This window comes from Vanessa tameamea, chromosome 24, assembly GCF_037043105.1.
Source record: "Vanessa tameamea isolate UH-Manoa-2023 chromosome 24, ilVanTame1 primary haplotype, whole genome shotgun sequence".
Taxonomy (NCBI): Eukaryota; Metazoa; Arthropoda; class Insecta; order Lepidoptera; family Nymphalidae; genus Vanessa; species Vanessa tameamea.
The window spans coordinates 6,986,439-6,999,678 of NC_087332.1; the positions used below are offsets into that span (position 1 = coordinate 6,986,439).

At 34.0% G+C, this 13,240-nt stretch overlaps 1 protein-coding gene across 1 annotated transcript; it reads right to left on the reverse strand.

Annotated features, from left to right (window-relative positions):
- Positions 1 to 927: 927 nt before the first annotated feature.
- On the reverse strand, positions 928 to 12,849 carry LOC113396006 (cysteine-rich venom protein-like). The gene is made up of 12 exons (XM_064218733.1): positions 12,721 to 12,849; positions 12,521 to 12,606; positions 12,017 to 12,098; positions 11,253 to 11,334; positions 6,778 to 6,949; positions 5,999 to 6,224; positions 4,715 to 4,940; positions 3,703 to 3,841; positions 2,931 to 3,048; positions 2,002 to 2,042; positions 1,366 to 1,426; positions 928 to 1,020 (listed from the first exon to the last, which is right to left on the reverse strand). Exons 1-12 carry the CDS (start codon positions 12,847 to 12,849, stop codon positions 928 to 930), a joined length of 1,455 nt encoding a protein of 484 aa, XP_064074803.1.
- Between the last annotated feature and the right edge of the window lie 391 nt (positions 12,850 to 13,240).

Sequence of the window (13,240 nt, forward strand, 5' to 3'; positions counted from 1 at the left end):
TGCACCAACCGTTTAGTAATTACCATTGCCTTCTCACTTCACCTTCATAGGACTTCAGGACTTGGTAGAGCAAATCAGTAATTATATATTACACAATATACAAAGATCCAATGGAACTACACAAACTTTTATTTCAAAAATCTTTAATCTACGTATGTCTATATTTTTTATATTTCAATGTTCTACATTGAAATATTAATCATGTTTTAAAAAGTTTAATCGTCCGCTACAGTTAAGTCTTCACAGCACTCTTCACACCCGCACAAATGCAGCAGCCAGATGCAGCACGACAAGCAGCACACCACTCGCACGCAGCGCCAGCACCAATCGCAGCAGCAACAGCACATTATCGTTTTTCACATGACTCTTACAACTTAATTGTTAAACTTGAACATTGTATTTTATATTTTTATCAAAATAAAATTTATTAAAAATATCCGTGTAACAAAATATTTTAGGTTAAAATATTGTATTACAATAATTCATTATGTTTTGTAAATAGCATGTCAAATAAATAATCTTATTCTGTCATATGATATTTGACAATAATTTATCAAATAATTACAGAAAGAATATTTAAATTTAAGGCTGAGACACACTCGCTACTTTGTATTTCAGAATTTATTTATTTTTAAATTCATATTACTAAATAGGATTATAATTAATATTCACTTCTACTCATATTATATTTAGCGTTACTTTAGTATAACATTAATGATATTGTTACGTAATTCGAACCACCAAACTTCAAATACAAGCAAGCAACGACCGTTGCTACGTGTTAATTTCGTTTCAGTCGGCTCAATCCAATTTTATTTTTACATAGACAGGTTATAATCACATTTGTAATATTTCTCTGATTATTAAGTCGATCTTCGATATTTAAATTATAAAATAAAAATAAGATTAATAAAGAAAAAAGTTTATTCACAGAGATGAAGACTGGTTCCTCCAATTAACCTTGAAACCAGTATCGCGGTATAGTTGATCCACGTCGTCTTGATCCAGCTTCAAATAACACTGCATTGTTTGAAAATCATAAGTTATTAATACAAACAAGCTTTCGTTTTTGACAATTACAAATAGATTTTATTTCGTCTTACAAGTCCATCTGCCAAAATAAGTAGGCGAATTCTTTTAATTAATTTCAAGCTAATTCCACACAGGCGAGTTGACATTTTGCTCAGTTTTGTACTGGTAACAATACGAAAAAGTTCACTTACTAAATTGTTCATTTTAATAATTTAAAAGAATCGCATTCATGTGATTAGTATTATATTTTAAAGGACACTATAATAATGACCACTTCAGTCGTGACCACCCATAGAAAATCTGCATGTTTCAAACGGAAATAGAGACACTTACCACTGATGGTCCACGTAACGACTTCTCGGGCGGTCTCTTTATAAGCGCATTCACACCAGGCCTAGAAAAATGCACATTTCGTGGTAACCATTCGTAAATTTATCTACCACCAAATAGCAATACTTAGTGTTGATATGTTGCGGTTTGAAGAGTGAGTGAGCCAGCAAAACTAAACTGTGTATAACGTCTTAGTCCTCAAGGTTATCAGCGTATATAAGGGCTGGTTAATATTTCTTTACAGTGCCAATGTCTCAGAGAATTGGTGCCAACTTACCAAAAGGTGACCCATAATGGCAAAAAATATTTCAAATAATAATGTCCATCTGATCGACCTTCCACGGCCTCCAATTTTTGTTCGGAAGACTTATTGACCACCTCAGTGCTATCAACAAAAACATTTTGGAAATAAAAGGAAAAAAATATGCTCGAATTTCAAAAACTGGTCGCCAATTTTACTAACAAATTGTCAATTTATTATTAATTGAAAATTAATCATTGCCGTTCAGTCGTTTTCATGTTCTACTTGAACAACAATGCAGTTGCGCTTTGTGTGGAATTGTCGATCTTAAATCAAAAAACAATCAAACAAGTCTCTTGTCTCATGGTCGAACTCAATTTTCTTAAATATAAACCAACCTTTGAGGTCTTAATCTTGTCTGTCTCCACCTCTGCCTGCTCTATAACAGAGACATATTTATAATTATAAAAATTCATTTTAACATAAAGCAATTAATAATTATATGATACACGACGACCTCCGTGGTCGAATAGTGTGTACACCGGTTTTCATGAGTACGCCACTCCGAGGTCCCGGGTTCGATTTCCGGCCGAAAGTTTCTGTAGAAAAAGTTAGTTTTGTCTTGGGTGGTCTTGGATCTGGGTGTTTGTGGTACCGTCGTTACCTCTGATTTTCCATAACACAAGTTCTTTAGCTACTTACATTGGGATCAGAGTGATGTATGTGATGTTGTCCAATATTTATTTATTTAATATTTAATCTACAATATATTTAAATAACACCTTTGCCTCATTGCCTCCACTGGTGAATTGTTCGTTTTTTGCCCAGAGGGTCGGAATTGCGATTCAACGGGGAAATGCTGCTAGCAATCTTGACACCATTCCACGTGGTTAAGATTTATACAGTAATAATTTTTATTTCATTATTGTATCTATATATTTATGGAATTAATTTTAATAATTCTTATGTACATAATTATATATACAATAAAAACGAATATAGAATGATGTGACGTCAGGCGTTGGATATTGATGCGGATTTCATAAAGTTGATAATTTACATTCATGAACACCAGTCATCTATACTGATATTATAAATGCGAAAGTAACACTGTCTGTCTGTCTGTCTGTTTGTCTATTAAACTACTAAAACAAATTTGATGAAATTTGGTATGAAGCAACTCCGAACTCCAAGGAAGGACTTCGGCCACTTTTTTATGTCAGCACCTGACGACCAACCGTTGAAACTAGAGCAAAGCCGAGGCGGACAATTAGTTCTACATATGGCTACGCGTGCGGATCTGGGCGACGGATTATTATTGACGTACTTGTTTGGTACCGAAGTTTAATTTTGTTGTGAACTTCGTGTAGTACACATGGGAAGGTTCTTCATCTTCATCAGCTACGAAGGTATTTAACGTATTCGTGACACTTTCTTGATCTTCTCTAACATGAAATTATTTGTATAAATCAAACAAATAGTTTGTTTGATTATCGTAAGTTAATTATTTACCTACATTTACTCATATTAAGTGGGAGATACGACTAATTCACCAGCTATTCTCCGACCAAATAGCAAAAGGTACTTTTATCGTTATATTTAAGTATAAGGATGTTCTTTGTTTCTACAATCACGTGAAACATAATATATGTTAGATTTAATGGGAAGTGACGCAGTGATAGAGTGGCATATATTGGCGGATAACACTTTCTTGATGGAATGTCTTTGTGCAAGCCTGTCTGAGTGGTACCACTCACTCATCGTATATACTATAGCCATACAGCAGTTATTTGTATTGCTGTGTTCCAGTTTCAAGAATAAGTGAGCCAGTGTTACTACAGGCACAAGGTACATAATAACTTAGTTACCAAGGTTAGTTGCGCATTGGAGATATAAGGAATGATTCAAATTTCTTACGGCGCCATTGTCAATGGACGATAGTGACCACTTACCATCAAGTTACCATTTGCCAGTCCGACTACCTATTGTTTATAAAAAAACACTTACCATCCGTTGGTATCTGTAATATTTGTATTATCAAAAGAGATAAGCTTGCTTGTAGTATAATTCCAAAAAGAAACGATAATTATAAATTGTACCTCACTCGTCCAAAATAATTTCTTTTTGTAACCCACTCCTGGTATTTACTCATCGGAACTAGCTGCTTCTCACTGTTTTTTGATTCTAACTCGTGCTGTAGTTTTTCTAATACACGAGTCGATGGTTCTTCTAAAGTTCCTGTAAATCATATGGAATATTTACTAGATGTGTCTGATAAGCAAAACAAGTAATCCTTTTACGAACAAGCTATTAGACCACACCGCTCAAATGTCGGGATACAAGTGTGGCAGAATTTTAAATGACACGTTTAAAAATGATACCAAAGTACGAGATACATTACAAACAATGAAATATAAATAAACTAAGTACATGAAAAGTCAGCGATGCTATGCAAAGTTGAGTCCACGATCTCCAAATTTCCAAACATCCGAAAACATAAAATTTTTACAAGTCTTATAGGAATATTTCAAATTAGTTAGGAAATTTTCCACGGAAAAATTTTAGATTAGTTTGTTTCGTATCTAACGTAAATAATATTTTTATTACGTCAGAAGGCTATGGCGAGTAGTACGAGTCGGATATCGCGGTAATAATTAAAACATAACATAAACATAATCAGCCTGTAAATTTCCCACTGCTGGACTAAGGACTCCTCTCCCATTGAGGAGAAGGTATGGAGCATATTCCACCACGCTGCTCCAATGCGGGTTGGTGGAATACACATGTGGCAGAATTTCGTTGAAATTAGACACATGCAGGTTTCCTCACGATGTTTTCCTTCACCGCCGAGCACGAGATGAATTATAAACACAAATTAAGCACATGAAATTTCAGTGGTGCCTGCCTGGGTTTGAACCCGAAATGATCGGTTAAGATGCACGCGTTCTAACCACTGGGCCATCTCGGCTCTCCACTGGGCCATCTCGGCCATTAAAACGTACAAATTGAATTAATAGTTAAGCGAGATTAAAATCTAACCTCGTTTAACTGTTCCAGTGATTATAATCCAACTACTACTATTAGAAGAAAACGATCAAAAATTTTAAGTACCCAAGTAACTTATTCCAGTATTAAAATTCATAGATCCATTATCTTGTAATACTGTTGTTCTCAAATATTTATTAGTCGCTGCTGTCTTCACAATTTCGACACGAGACGTATCTTCTGATTGGACAGTTGTAACAACACGCTCATTTTCAAAATCATCATCGTAATCATCTTTATATTTTTCTTTGATTTCATAATAATCATTTTCCGAAGATATTTGTCGTTTTACCTGTATAAATAAGTTATTAGAAACATTTATTTAAACAAACCTCATTCCATGGTCTGGTAATATTAATTATGATGATGATATCGACCTGGCAGATTTCGGTCAAGGCCGCCAATCTCGCTACCACCCAACTACTGACTCACTTTTATAATCTGATGGGACGGCAAATCCGACATGAGAGGAAAGAGTTCATACGCAGAACTCCAGGGTTTAACTTTCAACGTACGTAACGTTCCAACTTTTGGACAAATTTTTGGACAGAAAAACACAAAAACTGTTTATCGGCTCGACTTGGGATTTCAACCCAGAACCGTCAGTCAACGTTATATTAATACAAATCATGTGATCACCCGTAAAGTTATTGCAAATATTTATCATGAACAAGAGACGACTAAATCTTGTTAAATTTTATATTACTATTGGATAAAACCCAGACTACAATACAATAACAAAACAGGCGTATTATACGTTACAAGATTATAAAGACGCGGTCGTAAAATATCTTGGAAATAGTAATCGTTGATTCTCCTACATGATATATGTCTGTATACATATCTACTTAACATTGAATATGATTACATATTACATGTGTATGTGTGCCTCGTTGATTTAGAGGTTAAATTTCGTCACAGATCACAAGTTTCTGGGTTCAAAAAAGTCAAGTTGGGTAAAATTTATTGGGTTTCTCTGACGAAAACTTCTCAGGAACAGCACGGAGTCTGGAAGTACGAAGTGTGTACACTAACGTGCCTCGGAGTGCACGTAAAGCCGTTGGTCGGTGTCAGATTTGCGGTTCCATCGGATTATGAAAGTGAAGGAATAAAGAGTGCACCTGTATTTGCGTACAAATCTGTGCACTATAACATGTCCTGCGTAGCTGGCTGGTCTCTACTACGGAAATCGGTAAGAATGACATCATTGATGAAAAAAAGGAACTACCCTAACCTTAAGTTTAATCTTAAGTCTAGTAAAATGACAACATATTCTTAGGAATACAAAGTAAATTTGTGATGTGAAAACCTAAAGTTTTCGATTTCAAAGATATTGGAAAAAGTACTTACCGGTGCACAGAGTAACGGATAAGCGGTTCTCGGCCGTCGTATTGTGTGTATCGGACACGGTGCAAGTGGGCCAGGATTGAGCGTTCTTTGACCGAGCATGTTCGTGTGGGAAAAGTCGCAGACCAAGAGCATCCGTGTGTAATCAAAGCCGTGGCGCACTGCGCCACAACCCACCGCGCGGAGAGTCCACACTGCCAGCTGACTGAAGTGACCCCAAACTGATCCTCTATGGAAATATTAGAAGTATTATCGTCACAAATAAACGAATTTCATTTTTAATGTATGTATTCTTTTGACCACGTGACTAATGGTTTATATATATGTAATTTTACATTTACGTTAACGAGATGCTATTCCTGACTGATACAAAATTGTTTGAATCTTGTATATATCACAATATTTTTTTTTCTATGATCTCAAGTGGTCACATCTGCGCATAGTACTTGTGTCTTGTGCCTGTAGTTACACTGGATCACTCACCCTTTAAACCGGAACACAACAATACAAAGTAATCCTGGTTGGTAGTAGAAGATCTGATGAGTGTATGGTACAACCAAGTGATTACTTTTTATTATTTGTGTAATATCGAGCGAAATCGTTTTGTGCTTAGTATTGTGCTTGTATAATACTTCATCGTAGGTAAAGAATATATAAGTGTCACTAAATTTATTAGAATGTAAAAAAAGTAATTCCTAGCGGTGAACAGACTCAAGGAGGAGTTTTAAGTAATATGCATATCAGTTGTTTTTAGGACACCTCTGGTTAACGAATATACTAACTTTGGATTCAGCCTGAAAGGTGCAACCAGTTGTTGGATCTGCACACGTCTCCGCTCGCCCCACCAGGCATCCAGTACGCGTCGTATTACACGCTGCGTGCTCAGCTTATCGGAGTCGCTTGAACGACGCCAGCGTACCTCACCAACGCTTTGACCAGCGTACGGGAATCGTACTAAAGTATAATTAAAATGCTTTATATTTAATTAAACGGGTTAGTATATCTGTCTATAATACATATAAATATAAATAACGACTATATATTTTTTAATTTGTCTATTCAAAGGAGGTGGTCATCGAGTCTCATAGACATTGCCAGTATAAAAAATGTTAACCATTCCGAATAAATCATTATTGGCATGGTAGTTTCTACTTTCCAAATTAATCTTGGATGAGAGAAACTACTAATTTTAATGAAGCGTCAATAGCTCATTGCTTACGGACCAACTAGACATGTTAAGTAACAGGTTCGATCGTGACCCCTTGGGCAATTGTCGTCTCTATTCATAGCACAAGCTTAAAGCTTAATTGGAGGGGTAAATAGGTATATTAGTAACTCCAAAGTGGGGCATTGCTACTATTCTTAAAAGAAGTTCCTGTTGCGATTTTTCTCAGTGGGATTTACCTTCCAAGTCGGTGGTGACTTTAAGCTTAATTTAATCTTGAATAAAGTCCCTAATATTTCGATATTTGTTGGAATTAATATAAAAAATCTTATAGTCTATCACTTGGTTCGCAAAGCTAGTAATTTTTTATACCGTTAAAAGTTTCCCAAAGAAAAACGGAATATTTATATATCAATATAACATGTCTTGACCTCGTAATAGTATCCGTTTAAAAAAATTACATCATAACTTTTTGATTTCACGATAATTTAGTTTTTATAATTGACATGTTTGTAATATAATATGTATTTATTATCAGATGACCTCATTCGCTGATTGCGTACTATAGATTTTTGTGATAAGCGGTTTTGATAAACAAATATTGTTGAGCATATTCTATGAAATAAAACATACGTATGTTTACAGAAAGATATGTAATTATTGATCATGCAGAGCTGTTTGAAGTATTCATGTAGTATAAAATAATAAAAAAAAAACATTGTTACAATGTTACAATGTTTTTTTTAAATTAATAACAATACTCTGAAAATCTCATCTCTGAAAATCGATGATACCGTCGTTTCTGTGGATCCAATGCTACTGTTCCAGCGGATTTCTTTTACTAAAGAGACTCAGGAGCAATTGCAAAATTACTTCGCTTATGAACTTCCATCTTACTCTAAATAGATAATTGAAGTAATAATTTTAAGACTTTCAGATGACTGTGACGGAGAGGCAACATAGGATTGTGTAAGAAGTGTCTTTCCAATTTTTCTTTTAAGAGCATAGTTTGTCAGCGTGGGAATTTATTTTAGAACACACACATAGGTACTTTCCAATAATACACTTGCATTGTGCAGTGTATCGTACGCACCCCCTAGACAATTAGTTGCTTGTTTTCGTTGCAACGAATAAATTAAATTTTCATTGCGCGTTCATAACGTAGGATTTATAAAAATACATTTATTTATGAGTAATGTATTAGCTATAAGGATGTCACTCGCAAACACAATTATAAATTATTTGTTAGCATAGGGTGCGGTCAGAGTGCATTAAGATGCCTCATATACATTATGATTTTTATTGATTCTACTGCTCTCCTCTAACTAAATAATTATTTTCTGTATATTTTAAGGTTGGTAGGTATAACGAATTAGGGCGTTAAGACACATTTTATAATCACTTACTTAAATTTTATAAATAAAAATAATGGAGGTAAATATTAATCAGTTTTTTTTTAATTAACTAAAGACATAAATCTTCTTGGTTAAACAAGTCAATTAAAATTATTTTATATTACACAAAAATCAGGGGGGCGGCCCGCTGACGGTATCTGGTCATGAAAGGTACTAACTAAGTATAGCATCAGTACAAAATGGAATGTATATCAACCGTTTTTGCTTAGCACTATGCACTATTTTAATTAAGCATTTAAATAATTAGGAATTAAGCAGACGAACGAAACGACATGAGTTTGGGTATGAGTTGGCGTTTGTTTTAAATTTCGTATTAAGAGAAAAAAATAAGCACGATAGTGCAAAAATTACATTACATTCAGGTTCATTCGGGTATTCACTATGTTCATCCTTATAATTTTGTACTTTTAATTCGACATTAGGGGAAAATAGTTACCCTTCGTACACTTTTCAGATTTTATTTTTTTACGATGTGATTAATTGTCGTATTTACCTAGTTTATGTGCTTAAGTGCAACAAATATATTATAGTTTGTTACAAAAAAGTCCAAAATTCTTATGACAAAAGGTTAAAGGGTTATAAGCTTTTTTCTACAGAAAATAATTGTACGAATGTACCCCACGTATTGGTATGGTAGGGGTACGTTCGTACAGTAAATGCGGTAAATTCGTACGCCATGGGGTAGATTCATACAGGGCAATTAAAATCGTTCAATTTTTATTAATTATTACAAAAATATTTATTTATCAAAGAACTAACTTAATAATATGTGACTTGACTAATAGTCGATAAATCTTGAAAAGTAAAAATTAACAATTGCATCCCATGACACTCGCGCCCCACCCTTATGCTAACTTGTCTATGTGTGCGTAGACGATTCGCGAAATTATAAGACTCGGCTCGAAATAAAAACTGACGTGCTCCCACCTTAAGATCTGGGGAGGGACTGAAAATTTATTGACAGCGATGTCGAATAATAAGTCAAAACCGTCAAATGATTTTCTCCATACTAAAAAGTATGGACGACGAATGCCAAAAAGTAAGCAATATTTAAATAAAAATTACTATAATATTATGTGATATAATAGAAATTTAACACGGTGAACTTATTATTTACACTTTTGTGTCCCCATTTAACCAAAAATACATGTATAAACTAGCAGCTAAATAGCTTAAAAAACGTTAATAGAAAAGGTCGATTTCAGTGTTTGGAGTGATGTTGACGATGAATTTACTGAGTTATTTATACAAATTTTATAAATATCATGCGGTGAAACTTGAGATCTATCTATTAAGATACTGAATGTTTTTTTTCATCCATAATCAATGCTCCAGTTTTAAGATATTTCGAAAACAGTAAGCGCTATTTAGGCGTTCCGCAAGGACTGTCCTCTTAAATGTTTCTTTAATTTTTTTGAGCGGTTAAAACTAAAAACAATGATTTTCATGTAATTTTTAATTAACAAATAATAATAAAATGTTGTTTGCAAAAATCGTATCTGTAATACGAATGTTAAAGACAATTTTCTAAGTTATCTATCATTTTGCCCTACTTTCCCCTTTTTTCACATTCATTATTGTTAAATTTGAATTTGTTTATGAAAAAATAATAAAACAAGTACCATTGAGGGTGACACTTGAATTAATTACTAATTAACAAATTTATATAAACATTTAAACTCGTTTAAACAAGTTTTTACCACTGTTATTCGAAAACATACTTTTTTGTTAATAACTAATTTTGCACTTAACAATAAAGGTTGAAATTTTAATACAAGGTAAGTTATAATTATTTATACCTTCTGTCCAATTTTCAACCATTTAACAATTTTTTTCACAAAGTTATAAACAAAAACGCTTTTCATCCTCTCAACCCCCTAGCGTTCACCCCAGAGGGTTGAAAATTTTAATTTGTTATTATTTTAACGTCCCAAAACCACATATCAAAAAATCACAATGATACTAATTACTTGACCTTCACGGGCCTTATTGACTGGCCTATATGGACTTATTGTTATTAGCAATTTCTACCAGACAATTTGAGAGGAGAATTATTTCTAACTAAACTTAATACAAATGTTCATATTTTTTATTATTATATGTAGAATGACGGGCATTTGACTGAAGGTTGTGGCCACAACCACACCGTCCACAGGCATTGGTGCTGTAAGAACTATTAACCATAACATGACTGACTTCATTGACTAACTCACGTTTCAAACCGGAACACAACAATACTAAGAACTGCTGTTTGCCGGTTCACAGCCAATCAATTGAAGTTAAGTATAAAAGTAATTGCTTTATAAGATACGAAATAAATTATAGATTAAGATAGTAATAAGACTAGCTAGGTAGCGAAGATTATATTATAACGTATACATAGAACATATTAAAACCGTTTTAGGTATGCACATATCTAATATGGTTTTAATCAGGCTCAGGGGAACTCTTTATTCCTTCGTTCTATCATAGGCTGGGGATGGGATAACAGCCTTATCTGCTTCCCAAGGCAAGGACTACTTCTTGCCCACACACTACCAACTTTCTAAGAAATTTAGCTGCTACAAAAAAAGTCTTCACAGAAAAACCGATCTTTCTTTTCGATTCGGATCGATCGAGGATTTCCAGCCTACTAAGCTAGCCATAACACAAACGACAGTAAGGTAAATTACTGTACCTGTGGCTCGACAATAATCGTGCACGAATTCACACTGGTCTGCCAGACGTTGTGCCAGAAAAGCCAACTCGCGGTCCCAGCCCTGAAAGAAGTTCACAAGTTAGCCAGATGCTATTCGGATACGGCTAATTCTAGAATATGAGGCAAATATGTATTAACTTAAATATAAATGAAGTTGTGGATGTGAATGGCAATTATATCACACACACGCACACAAATTCGTGATTAAAAGCTGTACTTGTCAGATATTGATAGATAAAGTTGAATTTAAAGGCTTGGAACCGGAGCACGAAATTTTGTTTTAACAGAAAATTGATATCGATGAACTAACCTAACAATTAGAAATTGAAATAGTTTTGCAAAAGCGTTTTGTGAATATGAACATTATTTTTTTCTGATAGAATAATTATGAAAAATGTGGAAAAATGTTTTCTTATCTATAAAAATAAATCTTATTTGGGAGGGCTAATTTTTGTCAAGGGCCCAGAGCTAGAGCCTTCCTCTAAATTGCCTTCCATTTAATATCGTCTCCTACTTTCATGTGTATCCAATATTCACTTTTTAGTAAAAGTATAAAGTAAAATGGAGCGGAATCTCCTGACACAAGTACCAGTAGTACTTCAAACTTACAAGGTCCCAATGTCCATATAATATAGGAAGATAATACGCAAATTTGGAACACATTTCATACATTGGAATCAACAAGAACTAACTGAAAAATAAAGCTGAATTCTGTGATAAACTTGATATTTTAACAAACTTACAACTAACATCATAATCTCGGGTCTTGGGAGGTGCGCCCCGCCGCGCACGCGTTCGTTACCCGCCGCTATCCGCTGGCGACGCCTTTAAACACTCTATTTAAATTACACATACTTGATGGTTTAAGCATATTCATGAAATGAAATAAGTACGAAGTATTTTGTCGTAAAATTTTGCTCCATCTGGCGCTATAAAAAGATTATCCAGACTTTTAAGAATACAACAGTATTGTAAAACTGTTCATTTGAAAATATCAATTATGCTAGTTTTGTGCCGTTTCTTCTCGCTGGAGGCTGCTTTCCAAAACGATGCTGTTTAAACATTGACGAATTCAAAAACGCTACATTGTGAAGTTTGCTTGAATAAAATACATTTGATTTGATTTAAGAAAGGGTTTGTTAGGTCTTAGATCCTAGATTGTTTTAACACAATAGTTTTCAATCAATATTGAGGCGAATGCATAATAACCCTTGAGCATATTAATATAATAATAAAATATAAGTCACCTGTTAATATAATGTATGACGAAATGTTTTAAGTCACTTTTGAATTCCATTTTAGTGTAATTCTGGCACGAGGGGCCCGGTCCAGGCTGAAAACATCACTATTTCATAGAACCAACTGGTTAAATTAGCCATTCAATAAAATTTTATTTTGCTGACTGTACCACTGCTGAATTGTATGAAAATATGAAGTCTTAACTTACAGAAGAGAAATGACAGGCAACATGTTGTCTTTTGCCCTGACAGAGGCGCCTGTACCGCAGAGCGCAGTACGTTTGATCGTCCACTTCAGATGCGGTTAAATCCAGAAGTATCAAGATTATTAGCAACATGAATGCAAAGCTGGAAATATATTTCACTAGCTGAACCTGCTGCTTTACTCTTTCAAACTTGCCCTATACAACACAAACCGTCCCCACCATTTTGTCCCTCCCCGGTAATCTATCTATCTACATACCAAATATCATCATAATCGGTTCAGATGTTTAAGAGTACAAAGGTAACAGACAGAATTACATTAGTATATATAATATTAGTATAGATTAAAATGTATCTGATTAGTATTATAGGAATATTGGTTGGTTCATTGTGTGGGTAGACACGAGGCCGCTCTAAACCTTTTTTCCATTAGTAGACTAGCAATTACATTTGAATAATTCTTAAAAATACATTAGAATTTAATTATCTGTTTATAAATTGATAACTACTACATTTTGTGAAATT

Excerpts from the sequence above, each read along its gene's own strand:
- LOC113396006 (XM_064218733.1), bottom strand. The coding sequence starts at position 12,849 with ATGTTGCTAATAATCTTGATACTTCTGGATTTAACCGCATCTGAAGTG. Across the intron at positions 6,950-11,252 it reads CGATTATTGTCGAGCCACAG|TACGATTCCCGTACGCTGGT; the intron begins GTACAGTAATTT and ends ATTATACTTTAG. Across the intron at positions 3,049-3,702 it reads AATTATTTTGGACGAGTGAG|AGAAGATCAAGAAAGTGTCA; the intron begins GTACAATTTATA and ends ATTTCATGTTAG.